Source organism: Symphodus melops, assembly GCF_947650265.1.
Source record: "Symphodus melops genome assembly, chromosome: 9".
Lineage (NCBI taxonomy): Eukaryota > Metazoa > Chordata > Actinopteri > Labriformes > Labridae > Symphodus > Symphodus melops.
The window spans coordinates 9,845,826-9,871,787 of NC_136699.1; the positions used below are offsets into that span (position 1 = coordinate 9,845,826).

Here is a 25,962-nt window from a genome sequence, read left to right on the forward strand (position 1 = left end):
ATTTTTCCATTTTTTTACTGGCTTGTACATTTTCTGAATAGCTAGTAGTAGTGAAAGTATTGTAAATGTATGTTCTCGATGTATGCTGTTTGATATTCCTTGTAGTGTCTCTAAGTGAAAGCCTTTTAACGTCAGGACAGTATATTTCTGTAAACAATGTTCGTTCTGTCCTTCCCTCTTATTTGTTCCCTTTACTCCCGATCAGTGCTCTTTGATCTCTATTTTTGTACCGTCTGCCACACCTGCCTGTTTCTGCTCACAGCGCTCATTTTGACTCCACTTTTACCTTGATCTTTCTGGCCTGATAATGTGCACCTCCGTACCTGCCTGCTTTGTGAAATCCTTATGCCTTTGTTTTTCCCTTTTTTTATTCCAGCCATCAGGCCCAGACGACATGCTGGGACCATCCAAAGATGACAGAACTGTACCAAGCACTCGGTGAGTTTGGAGACAATTAAATTGTCCTTCGAGTCGTGCTCGTTGGCCCAGGACCCCCGCTGGGCTTTGGCAGCTACAGCAGCACGGCACCAGTGTGCCTTTACTTTGAAGGCCCTGTCACACAGCTCATTAAAGGCCCTGTGTTTCGAACACCTCGGGGACTACAACACTACTGTCATTAACCTACGAGGCCCAATTTGCCAGCGCTATGATTGCTTCTTGCTTAGCCTTTAATTAATTGTGATTAAACGACATCATGTGTTTAACTGTTTAATCTGATCTGACACGGCAGCTTGCAGGGGAGATCAGAACACTGTCACACACACAAATGCCCAGCCACACACACACACACACACACACACACTCAAACACACACACAGCATGTGCACACACACATACACAGATAACATTAGCAATACAGTACCTCACTAATGACTTCTGCAGCGGTGTGATAAACATGAGGGAAGATAGTGATGTCTAATTTCTGGTTGGAAAGGTAGAGTGGTGCGGGATGGGTTTGTTTTCCCACAGCTCTTCATTTACTCTAATCTTTTTCTATCTCCCTCTCTCTCTCTCTCTCTCTCTCTCTCTCTCTCTCTCTCTCTCTCCTTCCATTAGCGGATCTGAACAACATCAAGTTCTCAGCATACAGAACAGCTATGAAGCTGCGACGAGTTCAGAAGGCTTTGAGATGTACGTAAAGAATTTCATCGATGGTATTTTCTGTCTGCAGCACCGAGATGGCTGGTTAAATAATATACTCTACCATTAACCTGCTGCATCAGCAATCCACTATGACAAGCTCTCTTCAGGAGGGAGATATAACGACTAGCTGTGGCACACGTCTCTATCCACCTTGTCGAAGGAATCATCACTGCTCTCTACACTGGCTCTAAAATACAGTAATCAAAAGAATTGATGAAAGAAGAGAGCCACTTGAAACACTCAGTGAACCAGATGTTTTCCTCCTTTTCATCACCATCCTGACTGTTGGCTTGTTACATAATTCGAGCAATTAATTGGTTCATTTGGCTTGCAAAAAAGAAAAAAGGGCAATTAGTTTTTTACCGCATGGTTGAGGCTTGAATATGTGCTCCTCCAGGGTCACAACACTACTTGTATCCTATGCTCATGCCTGTAACTCACAATTTTGGCTCCGTTTAGAAATATTCCTTATCCCCCCCCTCCCTCCTGCTTGTGACCCCTTAACGTCGTCTCCCTTCACCTGCAGAACTCTCACTGATGCTGAATGTAACAACATTTGATGCTGCAAGTGACCAATTTTGCCTTCTTCCTTCTTCATCTTGCTCTCCCCCTCTCCTGCCATCTCCTCTCACTTCAACATCCCAAGTTGGTGTAACAAAAAATCCAAGCTCAGATGACTGTGAAAACCTCTTTCCTTTCCTTGCCTGCTCCCCAGCTCCTCTAGACTTTTAGCTGATATCATTATAGAATTTAATTGCCTGGCTGCCCTGATAACTGTGGAACTCTTTCGCTCTGCACATTTGTGAATGATTGAGAAGTACTGTATAAGAGCCTATCAGAAATACATTTTTAGGTGATTCCCTCCCAACCCCTGAGAACACTCATGTTATCTCCTCTCCCCCTTCTACCTCATTATTGTGCGATCCAATTATACCTGGCATCAACGGACACCCTTTTAGCTCCACTCCAAGGGATGGGCCTTGAAATTAGTTTAGAAGAGCAAGATCAAAATGTGTGTCACTGCTCTTGAAACATCTGGTAGGGCTTAAGTGGGAAAAAATGGGTGACTAAGCACTGCTGTCGTCTGAGTGCTCATTTGCTGAGGCGAGGATGATGATCCTGCTCTGTCTTTGTGTGTGCGTGTGTTTGTGTGTTTGCTAAAGGAGAAGGTGTGGTAAAGTACGTATACATAAACTCCAGCAGGTGTATGGCATGCCTTTACCTTCGTTTTCAGTTGATTATCTGTGTTACTGTACTTTAATTCTAACTTTCAAGTGTATAAAAAGGTTTTTTTTTTAGATAATTTGATCGACTTTCTAGCATGCAAAACAATTGTAAGAAATCACAAATAAGCTATTCTTTGGGTGCATAATTTCCTTAAAATATATTTGTATGTTTTTAGTGGATCTGGTGGCACTGAGCGGCCTTGGAGAGGTGTTTCGGGAGCAGGAGCTGCAGCAAGGAGAGCATGTGATGGATGTGGTGGAAATGATCCACAGCCTGACGTCTCTGTATGAGAGGCTGGAGGAGGAGAGGTCTATCCTGGTCAACATTCCACTCTGCGTTGACATGTGCCTCAACTGGCTGCTTAACGTCTACGATAGGTGGGTGAGCTGCAGTAAAATGCTTTAATCTTGGTCAAGTGTAGTCTTCATTAAAACATCCCTTAGCTTTACTGCTTCAAGGGTCACACGGAGGGCTGGAGCAAATCCCAGCTGGCATTTTGTGGGAATCAGGGTAGATCATGCTGCTGCTGCTGCACTTCGTTCTTGTTGGATTTGATGTCTTTGTTGCATTTGGTGGATATGACAGTGTTGCATGGGCCTCCACATGAAATCTGATTGGCTGCAGTACCTCTAGCGCCACCCAAAAATCCTAAACTCTCATTGGCTTTTTACATTGTCAGAAGTAGGATTTACGTTAAAATCAATGTTTTTTTCGGCTGTGTTGGAACAAGCTTTACCTGCCTTTTAATAAAAAAAACATTTCCTTTCATCAGATCTTAAAAATTTGAATTTGGACATACAGTACATTTTCTTTTTTGAGTCCTTGAAAAATGAGGCATGGAAGATTTTAAAATGGCTGTTCTGTTGTGCTACTTAAAGTGAAATAAAAATACACATTGAATACGACATCAGTATGCTACTTTTTTTTCTATTTAAAGTAGTTACGATGAGTGGAGACAGAAAAGTTAACGACATTAAATGATTATTATTTATTTGCACAGATTTCATGCCACCCCTGCACATGTCAATGCTTTTCAACTTTGAAATCTGGTGTGTAAGGATTGAGGGGCATTTAATCCAATGGGAATTGTATTTCAGACCACCTTGATATGCTGCATGGATTCAATTTGAAGAATTCTGATTTTTGTGTTTATTTTTTTGCTATTTCAAATGAATCTGGTTATGCCAGCAAAACAAAATTGTGCAAATACACAGACAACCAATATCAATCACATTCTCAGCCATGTATATTTGGATGCATGCACTTATTAACCTGAATGTGTTTACACTGAGGAAGTACCCGGAAAAAAACTGATGCACACAAGGTAAGAATATGCAAAGTCCACACAGATAGACCCCAGCCGGCTGGTGGGATCCAATCCAGAACCTTCCTGCTGTGAGGTGACAGTAATTAGACATTACATTATCATGCCACATAAGCTGCTGCCCACTGCGCTGCGCGAGCTGCATCAATTAATGTATTGAACCACAAGGCTTTCATGTGAAAATGCCTTTGGCTGAAGGAATTTCAAGGTAAACCAACATGAGTATAGTATCATAAACAAAATAATTGACAGTGCAGTGTTTCTTAACATTTCTTACAGTATCCAATTTTCTCTTTCTCTACTGTTCTTGTACAAACACTGACTGTAGATAAGTCAGTGTTTGAGTGAGTGAGACGAGAAGATAATTTATTGTTTCAAAGGGAAAGTAGCAAGGATTGAAGACTGAGAGTAATGTTACAATTACAGCAACTTGATTAGAAGCTTTGAAAGATTTAAAGCGAGTTCGGTCTGGCCTTCCACAGGAAAAAGACCGCTCAGCAGCTAGGAGAAGCCCCTGACTACAAGGCTAACTGAATTCTCATCATCGGCCCCCATAGATGGAGCTGCTGTGTTGATGTCCTGCATCTTTGCTAACCAAAGCACACATTATCCCTCCACCAAAAACTGGCAAACACCCCTTAGGTAATGTAGGCACAAGTCTTGGCAAGGAAGAGGAAGAAGAATGTGTAGAATGAAAAAATATCTCTACAGTGCACCTTTAAATGACCAACTAATCTCAGTCATGTAATGTTCTCAGTCGGGGTTCAAAAGCTGTTTCATCATGCACATTGCACATGTGGTCAATGTTCAGCATCTTATATAGAATATTTTAAGGGACCTCTTACATCAGTATTGCTGCATTATAACCACCTCAAACAACTGTTAAGATATTGGTTTTAAATTGTTCCTTGTTTTTCTGTTGCTTCTATACATATGACAAACTTTGTACATCTTCATAGTCTTCTGATGGCCTCTCTGCAGATTTATTTAGACGCTTCAATGGCTCGATGTTCAGACAACTCCAGCATAAAGAGCCACAGCATGGCTTAAGCTCCAATAACAATGTCCAGGCAAAGGGCCAATCATCCCTTCTGAGACACAGCAGAAACAAAATCCTCTTTCACACCTACATTCACTGTATCTTTGTCCCTGCTTGACTATTTTTTTCCCCAGGTCCAAAGAGTAAAACACAGAAATACAGCAACAACCCTGCAAGGGCTGTCAATATCAGGCAGCTCTTAACTCCTTTCTGCTAATGAAAGACAAGCAGACTTCACTCTCTGCATACATTTTTGTAATTGCCATTCTGTTTTATAATCAACACTAACAGTGAACCTGAATGATGTGTGGGTATGTTTTTGTGTCCTTTTTAATGTTTTTGTTCATGCCAGGGAAATGTGCATTCACATCATGCATGTGTGTGCATGCATGTTTTATGTGTGTGTCTTCCAGCAGCGTGTCACACTAGTAGGGTGTGCAGGAGTGACTTGTCCCCTAAGGTGCGACACTGGGGTGCATATTGAAGATGGCATGCGACACATAGCAGAAAGTGTGTGCAAAAGGTGCTGACAGCCAGTCGCCCCCATGCACTCTCAAGCTCCACTGGACAAACTCCAGTTAAGAGATGTGGGAGGGGAAAATGGTTGCTTTCCTATGACTTCACATGTTTCTCCATGTGACTGTAATTTCTCTAATTTCTCCAGCATGGCCGCTATTTTTCTGGTGCAAGCAAAGTTTCTTCTCTTCCAAGAAAAAACATCCATCATTATAAAACTTACTCTATCATTTATTCAATTAAAGTCAGGTCAAGTCAGCGTTTATTTATAGAGCACATTTTAAACAACCTCAATTTTCTCAATTTTGTACTTCATTGATCTAATGCTCTCTAATGAATGAGTTATTCTAGCTTTCTCGGTTAACTTTTCAAATTTTGATCGGATAAGCCTGTGCTTTGTTTTTTTATTTTTTATTTTTTTATTTTTTTTACTAATGCAGTCAATTCTTCTTGGCTGTTTTGGCATTTAAGCTGTGAAATCTAAACAAGCAAATTCAAATTCAGTTTTTCCACAGTAGCTTTGACACTCTCTCCTCTGTTTTCTTCTTTAATTTCCGACTGAAATTGAGCTAATGTACAAATTAATTCTCAGGTCAGGGCATAACAGATCTGATCTCTCTGGTATTTTTACTTGACAGTGATCAGAACAGAAACAGTTGCATGTGATCCAACTCTAAATGTGAAATCATTTTGTTTATGGAATATGTGTATTCGTAAGTGATATTATGTGTCTTGCTCTTCTGGTGTATAACCCTGTGCACACAATCCTTCATCAAGTCCCTGTAGAGCCTTAAGGGGCCCTGGATGAGCTCTAATTCAATTTCACACTACTGCACTGACCTGTATTTTTCTCCTGACTCACAAACTCTGCCCCTCCCAGCAGGCCTCAACCAATGAATGAATATACAACCCATTGTGTTTTGAGGTAGTTCACCATTCATGAAATGTGACCTTAAAACCTTTTTTCTCCTCTCTTTTTCCAATCACTAGTGCTCGGAATGGCAAAATGCGAGTCCTCAGTTTTAAGATGGGATTGGTGAGCTTGTGCAATGCAGACGTCCAGGAGAAGTACAAATGTGAGTCTCATGCTTGTTCATGTGCCTAATGCGTCTTTTCAACTACAAACAATGAGCCAAAACAAAACGGTCCTGATTGCCAGTATTACATAAAGACACCACTTAGTCTAATGGAGGAAATTGCTCGGCTGCCATAAAAGAGAAAGCTCTTTTTTACTTCTCCACAGTACAGCAGGAGCTTTAAAAGGATTGCTTGCCAAAGACACCATTCATGCACACTCTTTTTCTATAGCTCTCACTTCCATTTTTCTTCTCAAGTCAACTAGCAAAGAGCTAAGACCCACCCAGCCTCCTTTTTACACTTTTAAATCATGCTGCAGTATTGGATTCTAGCAGTGCTCTGTCTGAGTTCATCTTTACAGTTCCAGTGTAACACAGTTGATGCGTCATTCTGCAAATATAGGTAAATTGCAGAGTGAGCCTTTGAACTGATGATAGGTAGACCTGGAACAGCTTGTTGTTCATACATAAACTGAGACAACAGTGACAAACCCATGGCCGGGTTAGTCATGTTTGTCACACCACCATCTGTGTCTCTGTCAGCTCTTAAAGATTCACTGTTGAACAGATCTGTCTTCAATTGAGTGTTGCCTGAGATGAGTCAGCTTTCTCTTTCTAGGCCCGTGTAGACAGCTCTGCCATTTCTCTGACTGATGAAGTTGTTACCAGCTTCAGACACACTGGATAATATTAACAAATACATCTGAGGCTTTTGCAACAAAAATGTTTTCATCATCATTGAACTTGTGAATCAAAAAAAAATGTCTGAAACGCCTTCCCATTACTTTTTTAAACACAGTTTAATTACCAGACTTTTTGGTACAACCCGTTTTTGGAAAGGCAGATTTCATTCAGGATTTTGTCATACTGTTATGGAGATATCAGCATGTGCAACTTTCACACCTAATTTAACAGCATGTTTGTCACTGGCTTCTGCTTCTTATCACATTACAAAACCATGGTAGTATTTCAATAGTTGTTTTCAGTCATCTACAATTATGACTGAAAAGTTGCCTTGTTTGCATGTTTACGGTATACTGCAGGACAGTGTTTTTATAAAACAAGTAAAAATCTCATCTTGGCCAAACAGCTCATGTAAATTGACAAATACAACTGAGCTCTGCTCAGAAGAACTATATACTGTAGAGTAGTCCACTTAGCATGCAGGTATGAAGCTGAGCATTGTCTTTAAAGGGGTTATATATACACAGAGCAGTGGGGATACATGGGGTGCCCATAATGCAATAGCATCCTGCCAGCCTCCTCCCAGGCCTGTCAGCATTCATCTCTTCAGTGACAGGCAGAGTCCAGGCTTGCTTGGTAAAGGCTTCATTCAAAACCTGACAAGGCTCCATTTTTATGCAGCTCTTTCATCTCTGAGCGGACCAGCCAGCCCACTAATACTGAGTCCTTCTCTTTAACTGAAATGAGTTTTATTCAACAAAACTGAGTAACCTGTTGCCTGTTACTGAGGACTACGTTTTCAAAAGGAGGATACACAGATGTGTTGTTGTTCTGTTGCCTACAGTTGTTGTTTTTTATGTAACACTGAAACCATGCCCATATCTTCCAGATATAACACTTTGCATTCTCAATTGCAAATGTTAGTCTTTGAAAGTAAATTGCCAAAGTCACATTTAAAAAGAGCACTCGACAGAAGATATGTATACATATATCACACTTATTGCTGTTGTTTGCATCAGTACACATAAAATTGAGTCTATTTTCTGTGCAATTTCTGGTGGATGCAGACTTATTCCGTCAGGTGTCCGGTTCTGGAGGTACGACAGACCAACGTCATCTCAGCCTGCTTCTCCATGAAGCAATCCAGATCCCCCGGCAGTTGGGTGAAGTCGCAGCTTTTGGAGGCAGCAACGTGGAGCCCAGCGTCCGTAGCTGCTTCCGCATGGTGAGGACTGAAGCCATGTCATGTCACCAAGCACATTGACCGATAGGCAGGGATATGTGCAACATGAACAAACATGCTATGGACTATATGAATGTTGTTACAATCTTCATTGAGAACATGTCATGATTTCACATTAATAAATGTGACTAGCTAATCCTCAGTATAGTCTGCATAGCCCTTTAGACACAAGATTTAGCTGAGCTTTGAACGTCGTAGGCGATTGAGTGGCTCATCTCATTTATTCCAGGATACAAGATGACCTTGAACATGCTTATCTATTGACTACTGTGTGGGGAAAAAGGAATGACGTGCTTCCATATAGTCAAAACACAACATCTTGATGCCGAGACATCATTACAGAAACAGATTTACAGAGGCAGAAATAGCAGAAATGAAAGTTTAAACCCTTTTTTGTCTCCATAGATTGAAAACAAAAACAAAACAGTATGAAATAATCATGTCACTCCAGGAAGCTGCCATCTATGTTAAGCCCATGTGTTCAGTGAGTTTCAGCTTGGTCCAACTTTCCTTCAGAAGAAATGCAAAGTATATGCATAGCAGGAAAAGGAGAATCTTAAAAAAGATATATAAATCAGTTCCAGCTGCAACAGAGAGACTCCGTATGTTGCCTCACAAACATTATATCGCATCAAAATTGCATTATTATATGTATGCAATGCTCAATAAATCAGTCATTAAAGCATGAAGTTTCTACACATAAATGAAGTGCAGGTACGATTGGAGAAGTTTAAATGGTAAAGTTGCCAATAGAAGCTGATTGATATGATGAAACGAGGTCACAGAGTCCAGTAGCCCACAGAGGGAAATCTAAGGAGAAGACCATTTTGCAAACCATGTATTAATCTGTCTTCCCCTCCTTCCCTTTGCTTTCTCTGAAGAAGTGCGAGTATGAACATTCGGTTAATGTTGCAGAAACTTAGCTATCTGACATTTAGTTTGGGACATCAGATAATTAGGGAGTGGTCAGGAAAAGGCTGCAGCTTTTTGGATGGTGGCCTATGTCTAACCTTTTAATTCATTTTCATGTCAGATGCTGATTATAAACTCCTTATTCTGGTCCATACGCGCTGTATCAGCCTCGGCTTCTAAGAATGAACTATGTCAGGGTCTTAAAGGGATACTTCATCTGTTGAAACATGAATCTGTATTGAGATTGAGTCATATATGTAATAGAAATTTGAAATACATTTTGAAGTATGTGCCTTCTTGATCAAGAAAATGCAGAAAGTGTGTTTTTGGCTCAAACGGATTAAAGATAACTTCTCCCAGAATGCACAACAAGCTGCTCCCACAGTAGCTGCGGTGCTTTACAGACATTTACTACAACACATACGTCCGTTTCCTCAACTGGTTCCGAGATTTCTTCCAGAAGGAATTGGCATCTTGAAGATTCCTGGCAGCAGACAGACTCTATGTCTGTGTCCATAGGCAAGCAGTGAGAACATCAACAGCACCAGTCTGACCTAGCTCGAGCCGGCCCAGGCTCCTTGTTCTCATAGCCACCGACAGGCAGAATCCACCACCAGTTTAAAGTTGAAACATACTTTTTTCACCATCCTCGGTTCTTATTAAATTATAATAATAATAATGCATTTTATTTTACAGCACTTTACATTCGAGAATTTCAAAGTGCTCCAGAGTTTTAAAGAATAAAAGAGTATTCAGCGTTCAGCTTTCGCCATAGAGCCTGTTAGCATAGCTTCAAAGCAATATAGCTGACGTTAAGTTTCGATTCTAGGAATGAGTTGTGTAATAGGTCTGTAGCTTCAGTGATTCAAAGTAGAAGAGAAACAAGCGATGTAGTTTCACCCCTGCTAACCAAAACATCCTCCAATGACGCAAAACAACATTTTTTGCATCTTTGGAAGGTCCTTTTCAGAAAAGTAATGCTTTCCAGTGAGGGCAATACAATACACCAGCATTTTATCATCCTCTTTGTCCTTTTCAAAATAGTCCCATGTTGATTTGTTGAATGCCATTTATTTGATTTATATGGCTGACAGCATTTAGTTTTGATGGATGGCTAAACGTTTATTACCCCACTTTTTCTTGATCTTTGAAGCATCCCATCTGCTCAGCGTGCTGCTCAGAGATGCAGCGGCGTGCTCAGCATAGATAGAGCCGCTTCCAGGTGTCAGGTGCACTGCTGTTTGACCTCCCAGGAGCGAAGCTGGCTACTCCTTCACCAGAGAGAAGCTCCTTCTTTCCTGGGAGACTTTACACATCCGCAAACCTCACAGTCTGTGGGATTAGTATGCAAACACACACGCGTGCACGTATACACACACACACACACACACACACACACACACATACATATATTATGCTACTTTGCATGGGCACTGGAGGAAGCCCCAGGGAAATCATCCTCTTAATGCATCTCTGATGCAGACTTAATGAGAATTTAGCACATCACAGATTTTCAGCGCTTGGCAAGTCATTCTTTTATTAGGTTGACTTCCTTTTTATCCCACTTTCTGGAATTCTCAGCAAGGTTAGTCTGTAAACACAGACTTTTCATTCAGACACATTATACATGTCTGATGTGTTAGCTTTAAAATCATTCAAGTAGTGGCAAAGACAAGATATCCAACGGGTAGAACATCTCGTTTTACCCTGTCCTTCCTCTTCTTATCTTTTGAACTCTCTTTGGTTCTTTTCTTTTCACAACAATAGCTCACTGCTTGACAGCCTTTAGAAAGGAAGCACAGCTTCTCCTCTCATTACTTTCTGTTGCTGTCTTGCTGTTTGTCTATATTTGGATTGTTTACAATACAGGCCCTTCCCTTCTTTCCTCCCCCCTCAACCTTCCTTTTCCAGGCCCCAGGGAAACCTGCCATCGAGGTGTCTCACTTCCTGGAGTGGATGAGCCTGGAGCCCCAGTCGATGGTTTGGCTGCCTGTCCTGCATCGTGTGGCTGCAGCAGAGTCAACCAAGCACCAAGCCAAATGTTACATCTGCAAACAGTGTCCTATCAAGGGCTTCAGGTAAGCATGTCAGTTTAGCGAAATAGACACATAGATGCACCCAAATAAAATGTATTTCACACTATTAAGATAAGATGTGATTGTAGGTAGCTATTGATATACACACGGCTTTATAAAGGTGGGTCATGTCACGTAATCCACCCAAATACTCTTTATAGAATGTAAAATTGCATAGATGGTACATAATAGTTTGAACAGGGATAGTTGGTATAGATGAGAAAAATGTGTCCAGAAGACACATTTTATCTTGTCAATTGGAACTAAATATTACATGTGGAATTTTAGTTGGGTTTTTCTAAATTACTTTTTCTCACACACATACATACATACACACACACACACACACACACACACACACACACACACACTCTCTCTCTCTCTCTCTCTGTCTCTCTCTCTCTCTCTCTCTCTCTCTCTCTCTCTCTCTCTCTCTCTCTCTCTCTCTCTCTCACAGTCCTCTTACCTCTGCCAGTTCTGTTGAAAGCATCAGTTCAGCCTCTGTATTTTATTGATCTTGACAGGTATCGCAGTCTGAAGCAGTTCAATGTGGACATCTGCCAGACATGTTTTCTAACCGGCCGCACTACCAAGGGAAAGAAGCTGCACTACCCCATCATGGAGTACTACACACCAGTAAGACAAACATCATCTGCTGCTTTAAGTGAATACAAATTCAACTCCCCAGGGACAAATTAAACCCAGTTGAACTCCAAAAAAATAAAATCTACTACTCCTGATTCCTGCTGCCAAATACAGATTAGCTCCCTCTACACTGCAAGCTCTCTATCATCTCTGAGTGTTTAGTGTTGTATATACTTATACTGCCATCGCCATATCTACAGTATGCAGAGATTGAGTACCACTCAGCAATAAGATCCTTTCTGGCTCACATCGCGAACATATAATGTGCTATGTGGAGCCCACACTGTGCTCTAACCCTCAATAAAACCAGAGTCTTAAGCGATTGCACACAGTCTTGGAAGTAGAGTAGCTGTAGCAATGTAGCCCGAGTGGCAAACGAATCTGATATAGTGCCAGATTGAATCTCTGATCAGTTCTCAGCTGTGAAAGATTGTAAAAGGCTGTCTTTAAAAGGATTTTTCAATGGACAATACATTTTATTAACCAGTGGCATTTTTTCCACAATGGTGAAGCAGGCATGCGATCATAGATTACTGCTCTGATAGAGGGGGAATGAAAGAGAGCATTAGAGAGAGGGAGAGAAAAAATGGAGGATGGAGTGTTAAAGGGAAGAGCAGCTGAAACTGAAAGAGGAAGCAGATGGAGGAATAAGTCTTCTAAAGCTGAGACCAAGTGGTCACATTTCAGATGAGATCATTATGGATAAAGCAACATTTTGGAGGGTTCTTAAGCTCTGTCATTTGTCTCCTTCTTCTTCCACCATCTACCAACCACTTCTCATCCCTCCTCCAACCCCTCGTCTCCTAAATCACACTCCAGACAACCTCGGGGGAGAAGATGAGGGACTTTGCCAAGACGCTGAAGAATAAGTTCAGATCAAAGCAGTACTTCTCCAAACACCCTCAGAGAGGTTACCTGCCGGTGCAATCTGTGCTGGAAGCTGAGAGCTCTGAGACGTGAGTCTGACACGTAAACAAAAGCACACACACATTTCTTTCTGTTGTTTTTTTCCATCACCAGTCTCTGTCCTCACCCTGCCGCCTGATGGAGGCTAATCATCACGCTCTGCCAATTTAGGGCCCCCTGACTCCCTGCGATGGGTTAAAGGGGCAGCTCCGTGTTCAGCATTAACATAATGTTACTCCTGTGATCTCAGTCTGGTCAGACGCTCTGTTCACATGAGCGAGCCTCACCCAGAGGGAAATAAAGCAGAGATAAGACTAAAATCCATGAGATCATCAACAAGCATCGCTTAGGGCTAAACAGCACCCAGGAAGATTTAGCATGATATGGTCACCTTTCATAACCTCAGACATTAAATGAGTTCATTGGCCCATCAACTAATGCAGCACACAGAAAACACTGAGGTGGTGGAAGCCAATTAGTGACATGTACACAAATTAAAAGCACCAATTATCGCTCAAATTATTTTGATGAATAGTTTTTAAAAATGTTGTATAACACTGCTCTACTGATTATGTCATTGTGTTATTATTACAGATGCATGCATGTAGAAGCCATATCGTAATTTTGCATCTGGATTACATAGAGCTGATATTGACCTTTTTACGCATCTTGTGGGATCTCTCTCTCTCTCTCTCTCTCTCTCTTCATTGGTCCTCTTCATCAACCAACCGCTGACAACCTTGGAATCTTTTTTGACCAACACCTGACCTTTGACCCTGACATCACTAAGCTTTCACAGTTCTGTTTCTTACAGTTACGAAATGCAGTTAAACAATGCTCTCCCATTCAGATCTTGAAAATTGACTTCACACATTCATCTTCTCCCGTTTAGATTATTATTAACACAAACCAACCATCGTTTCCACGGCTCTCCCATTGTTGCCTCCCTTCATTGGCTTCCAATAAAATTCAGAATTCATTACAAAATCCCGTTACTTACATACAATGCTCTGCACGACCTTGCCCTCAGCTACATTTCTCTCCTCTGCGTACCATATTCCACCCCTCGTATACTCTGATCTTGGCCTTCTTTCCATCCCTCGCTCTTCTTATGAGACGAACGGTGGTCGTGCCTTCGCTGTTTTTGCCCCCACTCTTTGGAATCAACTCCCACAAACCTTCAGATCTGCATAATCTTTGGACTCTTTCAAGAAGCATCTACAGACCCACCCAGACAAGCCTTCATTAAACCCAAAGACCCTTTCTTGTGCCTAGTATTTTTTTGCCTGTGTTTGTGCGTATGTTGTCCTCTTCTTAACTTTACCTTATGTGACTTTGTGATTTATTTGTGTAAATGTGCCTCACTGTATGAATTGTTTGATTGCTTTTTCCCTGAAGCACTTGGTAACTGAGTGTTTTAGAAGTACTACATAAACAGTCTGACTTACTTACTTACTCTCTTATTGATGGAAATGGTTTGGTCATTCCCATATTACCTCAGTTGATTTGAATGTTATCCTGTAACACACATTTAAGCCTTTAAGAACAGGGTCAGATTGTTTGTAATTAGTCCATGTTCCTGCATATTTATTATCTAAATTCAGCAGCTTCAGAGACTCATGTTTATTTCTCCTCCCCAAAGGCAGCAGAGAAATCTTTATAATTTCCCACAATGTCAGGGTGGAAGCTGTTCTATGACTTGTATTAACATATTGATGTTCCACTGCATATTTCAAATCCTTGGTGTGAATTGCTGACTCGTGTTCTGTCCTAAGGAAAAAAAAAAGTATTTCCAAAGATGCATTCATCAGACCCTCATAGATATATGAAACATGTGATGAAGGGTCACGAGTAACATTGTAACCCTGTGGTTCAATAATATTTAAAAACCATTGTCTGTCCTGATTAAAAAAACATCCTAACATGCAACACTTTAAATAAATAGAGTAAAAACATAATACAAAAATGGCTAATTCAAATACAAGTGTTCACACCTGGGTTATGATACTTACTCAAATAAAATGTATATTTCACACTTCATCAAGAAAAAGGTTTTCATGTTCATGAAAATGTTCAACAGCTGGGTTATTGCAAAATATGTGAATTAAAGTTCGTTTGACCTTTCTGCATCCATACAGTTACACTTGCAGGATATAAAAACACACAGGTTATTGTTTGTCTGAGGTACTGACATTAGCTGTTGTTGTTCCCAGGCCGTGCTCGTCACCCAAGCTGCCCCATGCGGACACACACAGCAGGATCGAACATTATGCCAGCAGGTATGTGGCCCACTGTGGCTGTGCTATACTTTAAATCATTACAGCAAAGACTCCCCTTCTCTCACTTTCCTTTCTTCTAATCAACCTCCCCCCCACCTTCTTTTCTTTATTCACTCTGTCTCTCCTTCGTCTCCACCTCCTCTGCTCCCTCACCTTTTAGTATTCTCCACACACTGATTGAAGTATTGATTTGAGCGTGCTGTGCACTCTGTCCAGCCAGCATAGAGACCCAACTGCCCAGCAGTTTCCTGCCCGTCTGCTCTGCACACAAACACATGCGGGTGTACAAAAACAGAGCAGTTGGCGTTTTTTGTTTGTCTGTGTGTGTGTGTGTGTGTGTGTGTGTGTGTGTGTGTGTGTGTGTGTGTGTGTGTGTGTGTGTGTGTGTGTATATGTGTTGAGGTCAGCGAGGCTTAGCGTGCCTTGCAGCTTGTCACTTGCAAGGGCAGTGGGCCCATTGGTCACCTGGGAGCTGTTGGTGTGGATTAGTGTCTGTGTGACAGGTTATAAACAGGGCACAGTGCTGGACTCCCACACTCCTGGCAGCTCTGCCCACAGTGCGCTGGACACACACACACCTTTCCTTTGAGCCTTGCCGAGTGTGTAAGGTACTGGGTCTGTGTCTGTGTGCTATTTGTATTGCTCCCCACACGCTCTTACACACGTATACACACACGCTGCCTTAGACCCTGCCAAAGCGGAGGGAACACATACCAACAAGAGAGCAAGCCCAGTTATCCTCTTTACCCGTCTTATCTCTTCCTTTTCCCCTTTCGTTTGTTTTCTTTTTTTTGTCTTATCTTTCATCCCTCTCTTCCATTGTCTACCACCCACACATTTATTCTTCCTTTTATAATCTCCCCTCTCTCTCTCTCTCTCTCTCTCTCTCTCTCTCTCTCTCTCTCTCTCTCTCTCTCTCTCTCTCTCTCTTTAGATTTTCCTACATTTACCACTTTGTTTCAACATTTAATACAATTTGCTTGAAACTGCTGTTAAATATTGTAACATTGTAATGGTCACTGACAACAATACCAGCATAACTACCATAACAATGGAGCTGCCAACAGCCTTCCCTAAAATAAAGTAAAAGAGCAGAAATGGAAAACAGTCATTTTTGTGAAAGAGTTCACACACATTCACCCTGAAAGTTAGCTTCTGCTTCAGCCCACTCCTTTTGAGCAGAATTATAACAGCTCAAATAAACAAATAAACTAAACTAAAGTTTGTCTGTTAACTTGCTGAGAAAAAAAGTGAAACGTTTGAATGACATTTTGTGTTCAGAGTCCAATGTATTGATATTCAAACTTTAGAGCTTACACTTTTCACATATTGTAAGCTATCTTTTTATCCAAGCATCTTTTTTTTTTTGCATAGGAAACCATCACTTGCAATAACATCTTTACCATGTTTGCAAGGAATGAGTATGCGGTTTGTTACACACTGAGTTCTCCCTCTTACAGCTGTATGTAGTAAGGATTATTTATCTGTGTTCAATAAGCAATTGGGTGTTTTTTTTACATATACCAGAACAAAAACAAGACAGGTGATACTTTGATTATAAATATTGACAAACTCCAGCAACACAAAAAATCTGAACCATTTAGTTTAAGGTGCGATTAAAACATCCTAAAACAAATATAGGTAGCTACATTAAGCTCTTAGTTACTCTAGCTGAAATGAAATGGGTTTTTTTTAGGATGGCTACTAATCACAGGGTGAGTTATCTAAGGTTCCTCTTGTCAACATGACAGTAGTGCTCCTATATCTGTGGCTGGCTTCATTGTATGTCCAAAGTGAGGCAGAAAGACGAGAGGCACTTTTAAAAACTTTCGACTGCTTTTATTCCAGTTGCATTAAAATGAATGAGAATGGGCATTTGCGGACTCAGACACTAAAGAGAAGTGTGAGGACACTGATCTGAGAACAGTCATAATAAGAAGAGACAGTCCTTATTAAAGGAACGGTGAGTGTTTTATCTTCTCTCTGGCAGCATGCCAAATTGACTTCCATCGTCTTTTTTTCCCTTTTTTTTCTATCTCTTTCTACCACCTGCCAGCTGATGAAGAATATAAAGGGAGAAATCCTTTTTTTATTTGAATTCATTCCCTGCATTAATCGTACCTCACCATTCACTTTGAACAGTAATGGAAAGTCAAGCGGATATCAAAATTCTAGATGTCATCACAGGCAGGTCAGTGTCTGAAAATCTCCCCCGTGGGAAGACACACAGACAGGTGTGTGTGCGCGTGTGTGTGCACGTATTTGTCAAAGTGCCCTTCAGTTTGTGAGGGGTGTACTTGTTAAACCATGGCAGTAATGTAGCTCCAGTCATCTCAAGGGAGATAAAGTTTTTGATGTTTAGGTTGAGTAAAAGTCAGATCTGTAGGCTTGTCAAACATAGAGATGGCCCTCTCTCTCTCTCTCTCTCTCTCTCTCTCTCTCTCTCTCTCTGTGTGTGTCTTTCTCTACTTCCCTTTCTATCGCAATCTCTTACACCCCCCCCCCCCCTCCCCAGTATAAGTGTAGAAGTAGATTTCATTTCTTCACAATTTTACCGTGGGTAGATGAGAGGACTCCTACATCTGTGTTGGCATATCTCCCCTGTTCCTCTCACACTCTCTTTTAAATTTCTCATTTCCTTTCACATCTATTGACACGCCGTCAAGTAGCTTACCACACATTTACACAAGTCACCCACACACTCCCACACATAAAGAAATTACTATTTATTTCTACTCATTACTCTTTCTTTTCTCATTTTCCTGAAAGAGACTTCTGCTTTGTGGAGGCTTTCTGACGAATAGAGCATACATTGAAGGATAAGGGGTCTCGTTCACAGGCCGGTCCCTACAGTAAGAGGACCTGGATGAATCCTTACATATTCTCAGTGTTGTGGTCCCACTGGACACCGCAGAGAATTGAGGATGTAATGTGGATGTCTCTGACAGCCTCTACATCACCCCCTCCCTATCTCTCCTCCTCCTCACATCCCTCAGTCCTTCAGCTGACGACACTCTGTGAAAGATGACAGCATGGGGTGTGAGCATTGCAGTTTAGATTTCAGACTAACACTTTCACGTCATTGTACGAGTGTTATACAGTATATATGTACTGTAGGTAAGAAGCACAAGGCTCTTTGCACATTTGCATCTTTAAGTTGTCTATTTGACTCTCTTGAATGAGAAAATCTCCCTTTGATCATCTAACACATATATGTCAGTAGTACTGAATCAGCGTGTGGGCAACACAGTAATACTCAACTTGTTATAAACTTAACTTACATTTGGTTTTGTCTCCTAACACTTCTTTTTAATGGGTGTCAGAGTGGGTGGTCTTGTGCATTCAAAGTTCAAGCCACATCTGTAGAATGAGTAGGCAGAGACAGTCGTGAAGGAGAGCAGAGGGTGTTAAACACTGCTCCTGAAAGTATATTATGATTTTGTTTGTTATAAACGCACAAAGAAATCATGACTATTATTGTTGTAAAGAGTGTTTTATTAGGTATTATTATACTGAATGATTATTGGTTTAGATTCTATGAGCCAACAAACATTGCGTCTGCTCATTGAAGTGACTCAATCGAGGTGCAAACTCCAGTGAAAGAAAGTAGTCCCACAGTTTAAGAGTGTGAATAGGCTCTCTAAATAATTGAAACACATTGGAGTATATTAAGTGTGTGACTACTTCTGTTTATTAAAGCTGGTATATAAGCCATAACACTCTCTTTAATATGGATTAGCCAAAATGTGCACTTTAATATGCAGCCTTTCATTATTTTTATTTAGTAAAAGGATGCTGTTTATACTGCCTTTTATGCAAAACACTTTACAACTTGCGTCTCATTAACACACACACACACACACACACACACACACACACACACACACACACACACACACACACACACACACACACACACACACACACACACACACACACACTTTCCTAGAGCTCACCTCTGTGCTAAACATTGAGAGCAATTTATGTCTTGCACAAGGACGATGACCCCATTTACCTTTTAAAAAACCCACAATTTAAACACACACACAGTCTTGTCTTTTTACGCACTGATGTGAATTTTCCGGCTCTGATTTTCATTATTCATGCCGTCAGATTTAAAACAGCATAAGCACCATGTATTTTTAACACGCTTTAAACAATTTTGCCCCTCTGCAGCGTTTTGTATTTGTTATAGTGGCGAAAGAGCTTACAGAGCAGCATGAGAGCAGCTGTCCACTGACAGTCAGCAGGGTGTGAAGCAGGAGTCGAGGAGCTGTCCTTGGTCCTGAAATCTACACAGGGAGCCAACTTGCTGCCTCCTCGCACACACACAGACGCTGTCCATGGTGCTGGACAGCAGCACATTTCTGAAAGGCTTTTTTATTGCCTCCATGCTGGTAGACAGTATTTTATCAACATTTTATCCTCCCTCCTCTTGGACACTTTTACAGCTTGTACGAGTAGAATTTCTGCCACTCCGCAGTCTTGTCAGTTGTATGTTTGTGAACAGCTTGCTGTTTAGTTTCAGTCCATAAAAAACTAAAAGGCCACACATTTTCATTCACACTACTTAAAAACTAAACTGTACTGTTTGTTAGTTTATCTTGCATTTAAAGAAGCATATTGACACTGTGTATTTCTCTACATTTGCTCTGACTCTCTGTCACATACACGCTCCTGTTTGTGTGCATACATGCATTTATTTGTGTCATATGCTGTCCTTGCTGTGTGTGTTTGTTTGTATTTATAGGTTGGCAGAAATGGAGAGCCAGAATTGTTCATTCTTCACGGATAGCCTGTCTCCTGATGAAAGTCTGTAAGTATGCAGCCACCTCATTACAAACACAGCCTTTCTCTGGAATTGTGTGTGTGTGTGTGTGTGTGTGTGTGTAGGTGTGTTTGTGTGTATCAGTATATACACTCCAAACCCCTCGATACATTGATTGCCTCTGTGTGTAAGTGTGTTTTCTCTGGCATGTGCATGCATGTTCAACTGTGAGACAAACAGTGGGTAATCACATAAATAATCAGGCACATAATGAAAATGACCCACGGCGAGTGGTGTGCAGATTTAAGTCTTTGCTGTGGGCTCTAGTAAATACAAGAAAAGCCCCACTGAAGAGAGGTGTGTGTGTGTGTGTGTGTGTGTGTGTGTGTGTGTGTGTGTGTGTGTGTGTGTGTGTGTGTGTGTGTGTGTGTGTGTGTGTGTGTGTGTGTGTGTGTGTGTGTGTGTGTGTGTGTGTGTGTGTGTGTATTAAAGCTAGCTGAGTGCTGGTGGTTACGACAGTAGGAGGAATAGGGATGCTTGAGGACAGTGAGGCAGTCAATAAGGTGGGGGCTTCATCAGTGAAAACCAGGGATGTGCCAGGTTGGACAGTGGAGATTATGTGTTTGTGCCTGTCTGTGTCTTTTTTGTTGTTGACATCTTTGTGAGATGTCAGCTGTTTCCCTCTTCTCTCAGAAGTCTTTTTTTTTTCTTTTTCTCTTTTATCGAGCTTTAAAGTCAAGATTGCATGCCCAGCAGCTCTGCACACAGTGTCTGCTCTTTTAGGGCTCCAGGTTTATGTCTGTATGTTTGTGTATTGAGAAGATTGCTTATTATTTCTTGTCAGATGTGTTTTATGTCTGTATGTGTGTGTGTGTGTGTGTGTGTGTGTGTGTGTGTGTGTGTGTGTGTGTGTGTGTGTGTGTGTGTGTGTGTGTGTGTGTGTGTGTGTGTGTGTGTGCATGTGTTTTGGGAGACGGCTGTGATTGACACCACAAGAAAAGCTTTTACAAAAAAAAATCCACAAAACCACACTACTCGTCTGCAGTTCCACTTTATTCCACCGACACTTTAGTCTTGCATGTAGCCCGAGTGTTCCTTGGATGGAGCTTAGCCACAAAAATGTTTGTATATCAGTGCTTGTGCATATAGTTTTGCATCTGTGTTTGTCTATACCTCTATGCCTGAGAGGGTGTTGGTATGCATGACACACCACTTCTTCCCCTTGTGTGTAGCCCTGTTGTTGTTTTCTTTTGCTCTTGTGCCCTTGTTCCCTGTCGTACCTATTCGTCAAAGGCGTCCCTTTGTCTGTCAGCTCCTCTCTGTGTTTCCTGCTGCATGGCTCTGTACATGTCGCTGTGCTATCTGTGCCTCCAGCTGGTGTATGGCTGGCGTCATACTGTTCCCTGTCCTGAACCATGCCGCCTGTGTGCGCAGCTTTCACCTTCTCACTCTGCGTGCTGTTCTGATATCACTGTTGCTCCTTACTGCACCTCATTTCACATGAAAGTTCTTTAACCACCACGATCAAAGATCGAAGAAGCCAAACTTCTCCTCCATACACAAGTTTAATACAAATCCCAATTAAATTTGTATTTTTCTGAATATATACAGTATATGCCATGTTCAATAAACTTTTTATGTGCATGTGATTAATCTATAGACAAAAAAATGCCCAAACGTATAATTATACTTTTGAGATTTATTTCTCTTGTTAACCACTAAGTCAAAGAACAATTTCCTCCACGATGATATTACAGTAAGCAGCTGGCTTTGAAAAAAGTTAATTACATAATAAAAGTCGAGGATCTTTTATTTATCGTTAATTAAAATGTAATTGCTTTCATATACTGTTTAATTAAGTGATGTGTAAATTTCTCTGGTGTAAATGTAAAGGTAACTAATGGAATATAAAACTGTGTTTTCAAATGATCAGGATGGGAGGAGATGTGTTTGCCTCTATTTCATGATTAAATTGCTTTAATATAACTTTAACAAGTATGGACATTTGCATAACTAATATTAAACTTCTTAAAGCAAAAGCCAATGTAAGACTGAAGTAGGACTTCCTAAATAACAGGTCTCAGTGCTCCATCTTAAATGAATTTGGCTATCTCCAGTCTGCTCAAACTAGGTCTATAAATAGTACATTTAATGTATAATTAAGGATTATACATCAAGGCCCATAACTCAACTCTGAAAAATAGATAGTGTTGTGTCCTGAAGCATTAAAGCAAGACTACATTGACAAAATGATTTCTCTTCATTACAGTAATTGCCAAACGTTCACAAATGCAGTCATTAGGTTACAGCCATAGGTCTGACTGTTGCTCTATACCTTATGTTTTCTGATCTGCTGACAGTTGAGTGTGTATTATTAGGGTCATGTGCAGCTTACAATCGACCTCCTCTTTTAAATAAATGTTTCTTGCAGTAAGCTAAGTTTATCCCAGAAAAATGTGTTAACCTGGGCAGTTTCTTTGTCATAGCGTCCCATAGAGGTGGGAATAAAAAAGTTTTATGTAAAAGTCGAGATGTTATCGTCTGAAATTTGAAATCGATTCATAACTTCCAAGAATCAATGTATTTTTGGCTAATCAGTCACTCCCTGCTTCATGCTAATGCTAGCTCTTTAACTCAGAATGCCAAATGGAGCAGCAAGAAATTCAGCCAGTCTATATGTCTAGAGTAGATCTGATCTAATTTAAAAACAGACTTTGAATCCATGGATCCATAAATCCAGAATTGATTTGTATTGAAAATAAATTCTGAATCGTGTGACACCCAAAGATTCCCGGGCCTGCTGTCCCATCACATTCTGTCCAGTCTTTGATGTCGTGTCCTACCTTGAGAGACCTTCCATCACCCTGCTTGCCTTGCCTTGCCATGGCCTATGTTCTGTCCCAAGCTGTCCCTGGCTCTGCTTTGTGCTGCTGTTGGCTGTGTGCTGGTGGCTCAGTGTGCTGTCTCCTGTGTGGGGGACTCAGGGATGAAGATCAGTACCTCCTGCGTCACTCCAGCCCAGCCCTGGACAATGACTCACCCTGCGGACAGCACATGCTCTTGGCCCACCTGGAGCACCAGGACAAGGATCAGCTCCAATGCACCCTCGCCCGCCTGGAAAACGAGAACAGGTCCTTAACAAACACATCCTAGGACATGTTACATTTGTTGTGCTGTGCAGTTACAAAAATATCTCTCTGAATCAGGTTGACTGCACAAACTTTAATACATCAGCAGAGTAAGCCTCTATCACACAGCTGTGTGATTTGATGTGTGATGTGTGATTAAGTAACCCTTTTTCCTTGAGCCTTTCAACAAATTCTGTTGTTGAAAGTTGTGTTATAAGTGAAATATTTTTATATGTACAGTGTCTGTCCAAATGTTTGAAGGTTTTAATTTTCTTCAAATCTGATTTAAAAAACAACAACACATTGATGGTTGTGCTAAAAGAAACAGAAATGATGAGAGGTCGCACGATGACACCTTTAACCACGACATGCATTCATGAGACTATAAAACTCCTTCAGTAAATCACAGACTTGTCCGAGTCTGATGAAACTTCTTTGCAGATCTTGTAAGCATTGAGAACTGTGTTAAATATGATGTCGCAATTAGGTTTGGTTTTGTATGTCTCCATTTGGAAGAATGACTCTATTTAGAGCATCGGCTGAATTCTCACACTTTCTGTAAAGATTAAACACTTCCAAACCACACTGAAACACGCACCATGAAATCTGAAATATGTTCTTTACATCACACACTACTTTGCCCTTTGATGGTGTCCTACAGACCTCTAAATGATGTGCTTTTCTGACCCATTTAAGTTCAGATGTTCATTTTACAATGAATTGCATCCTGGTAGCTGAGAGGTTCTGGCATTCACTAAAGGATGCAAATTCATTTCCCCTGTCCACTTAATTGGTAACTAGAGGCAACCGTTATGGGACTGATTCATATGAATAATTGTCTTTTTTCCAATTGTGTTGCAGCCCTTTTTTTTACGCGCACAGTGACACACAGATGCACACACACATACACGTATGCCAGTGCCTTGTGGGTGTCTAAAACCTTGACCCAGTTCAGTTTCTCTACAAAGTATTCTTCCTGCACTGCAGTGAGCTCCATTGTCCAGGTTTATGGATGCATGAGTTTATATCCACTTATGTGCCTGGTACCTGAACAGTGTAGGATAAACTACCACCTGGCTTTCTAGCTATTAAGGATATTTGCTCATTCGTAGCCCATGTGCATTTATATTACCTTATTAGTGTAACAAATTGCTCTCTTAGACACAACAATTGTTTGGCCTTGATCAAAAGTTTGTTTTGCTCCAAAGGGGATAGACACCATTTTAATGCCTCACACGAGATATTGGATTTTTGCATTTTGAAAGGAAAATAATGCATATTTCCGGTTTTTGTTCGTCCTAAATTGGAGGGTTTACTTATTCACCACTTTTAGTGAAGTAGAGCAACATCATTTTTTCATCTGCCAGATGAATTGAAAGACATTTAAAGAGGATTTTCACAGCACAGCACACATTTAATTATTGGCCTTAGCATCACACACATGTCAGAGATTGATGATGGTTTTAATGCAGCTTATTTTAAAAGTGATGGTGACTCAGCTCCAGGCTCCGACACGCTGCTTTGTTTTTTATGTGTTGCAGTAATTTCACCACAGTATGTCAGATTAGTTTGTGGAGGAGCATCAATTGACTGTTTTCCCTCCATGTGTCCTCATCTGTGGGTCCTCAGGGTGCTACAGGGCGAGTATAGGAGGCTGAAGTGGAAGCACGAAGAGGCAGCATCAGTTCCCATGTTGACTGAAGCTGGAGAGGGAGGTCCGGGTTCACCTACAGCAGAGGGGCAGCAGGATGAGGAGCTGCTGGCTGAGGCGCGGGTCCTCCGGCAACACAAAACACGACTGGAGACACGAATGCAGATCCTAGAGGACCACAACAAACAGCTGGAGTCCCAGCTGCGCAGGCTTAGAGAGCTCCTGCTACAGGTAGATGTCTGTAAGAGGCAGGCGTGGGGTGTCATAAAAAAAACGGATGTATATTTTTTAAGAGAACAGATTGTAAAATATGACACCTGTCAGGGGAGAGAAGTAAAAGGCCAAGGAATAGAAGTCATTACGTCATTCAAATACAAAAGACAGACAACAGTTATCCTGCACAGAAGACAAACGATATGCCATTGGGCCATAAGCATAGGGACCCCGATGGCAAAGGGTGCAGGTCCCAGAGCCATGCTCCTAAGACCCGTCACTGTGTGGCTACTTATAGAAGTGCAGAATTTTCAGAAGTTTTTTGTAATACACAAACTAAACAGCTATCAGAGCAGGGACATTTGGGACAGAGAGCCTGATGTCACGGAGGAGCAGAACGATAAAAAAAAAATCCTAGTCTTTTCCCCCTGAAGGGCAGAGACAAATTCAAGTTCAATGATTTCCAACCACAGTGCCTCACATGCATTCTTTAAGTACAATAAGACACAGATAATGCATGTAAAAAATGTAAAAATGCCAACTAGTGTGAAAATGTACAATCTGAACTTTGAATACATGACATTGCAAGATGGAACGACCAGTAGTGGGAGCACAAAAAGTCCAGTATAGAAAGAGTTAATGTAGAGGATAAGCTTTAAGACTCCCTGAAGTGTAATATAAAGGATTTACTGCAGTCTGAAGGAAAGTTGTGAAAAAAAAGATGGGCAGGAGAGTAGGAGCTGACACACGCAGTTGCTGGGTTACTATAATATTAAAGTGTAAATAGTTTGCAGCCGGGATACGGTTGCAAATTATGCATGCAGGTCGCATAGTTAGAAGAAAGCAAAGGGAGTGAGCTGCAACAGGAGAAACGACATATTAAAAGAGAGACTTGATGCGTCCTCTTTCGGTCAAAGAGTTGGAAATTCAGAGTGAATAGAAGAGCTTGTGTGGCAAAAAAAAAAAAAAAAAATCTATTCAATTCCATTTCTCCCAGGACCAATATCACAGTTTCATTTCCTCAATGCATAAAATCTGCAAAATCTGCCTGTGTTGTCATTGGAATTGTATGAGTTCCTTCTAGTCCCTGCAGACACCTCAGTTTCGACTACTGAACTTTCTCACCTCATGAG

At 41.1% G+C, this 25,962-nt stretch overlaps 1 protein-coding gene across 2 annotated transcripts in view; it reads left to right on the forward strand.

Annotated features, from left to right (window-relative positions):
- drp2 (dystrophin related protein 2) overlaps positions 1-25,962 on the forward strand; it is a 95,021-nt gene that overhangs the window by 67,690 nt on the left and 1,369 nt on the right. The window contains exons 10-21 of one of the 2 annotated variants that reach the window (XM_079351559.1): positions 377-438; positions 1,057-1,131; positions 2,546-2,747; positions 6,240-6,325; positions 8,077-8,234; positions 11,076-11,242; positions 11,764-11,875; positions 12,704-12,840; positions 15,004-15,069; positions 19,820-19,885; positions 22,822-22,968; positions 24,595-24,847. In XM_079351559.1, coding sequence (XP_079207685.1) covers positions 377-438; positions 1,057-1,131; positions 2,546-2,747; positions 6,240-6,325; positions 8,077-8,234; positions 11,076-11,242; positions 11,764-11,875; positions 12,704-12,840; positions 15,004-15,069; positions 19,820-19,885; positions 22,822-22,968; positions 24,595-24,847 — 1,531 coding nt within the window. The remainder of the gene's footprint in view (positions 1-376; positions 439-1,056; positions 1,132-2,545; positions 2,748-6,239; positions 6,326-8,076; positions 8,235-11,075; positions 11,243-11,763; positions 11,876-12,703; positions 12,841-15,003; positions 15,070-19,819; positions 19,886-22,821; positions 22,969-24,594; positions 24,848-25,962) is intronic. The other variant, XM_079351560.1, reaches the window with a different exon arrangement.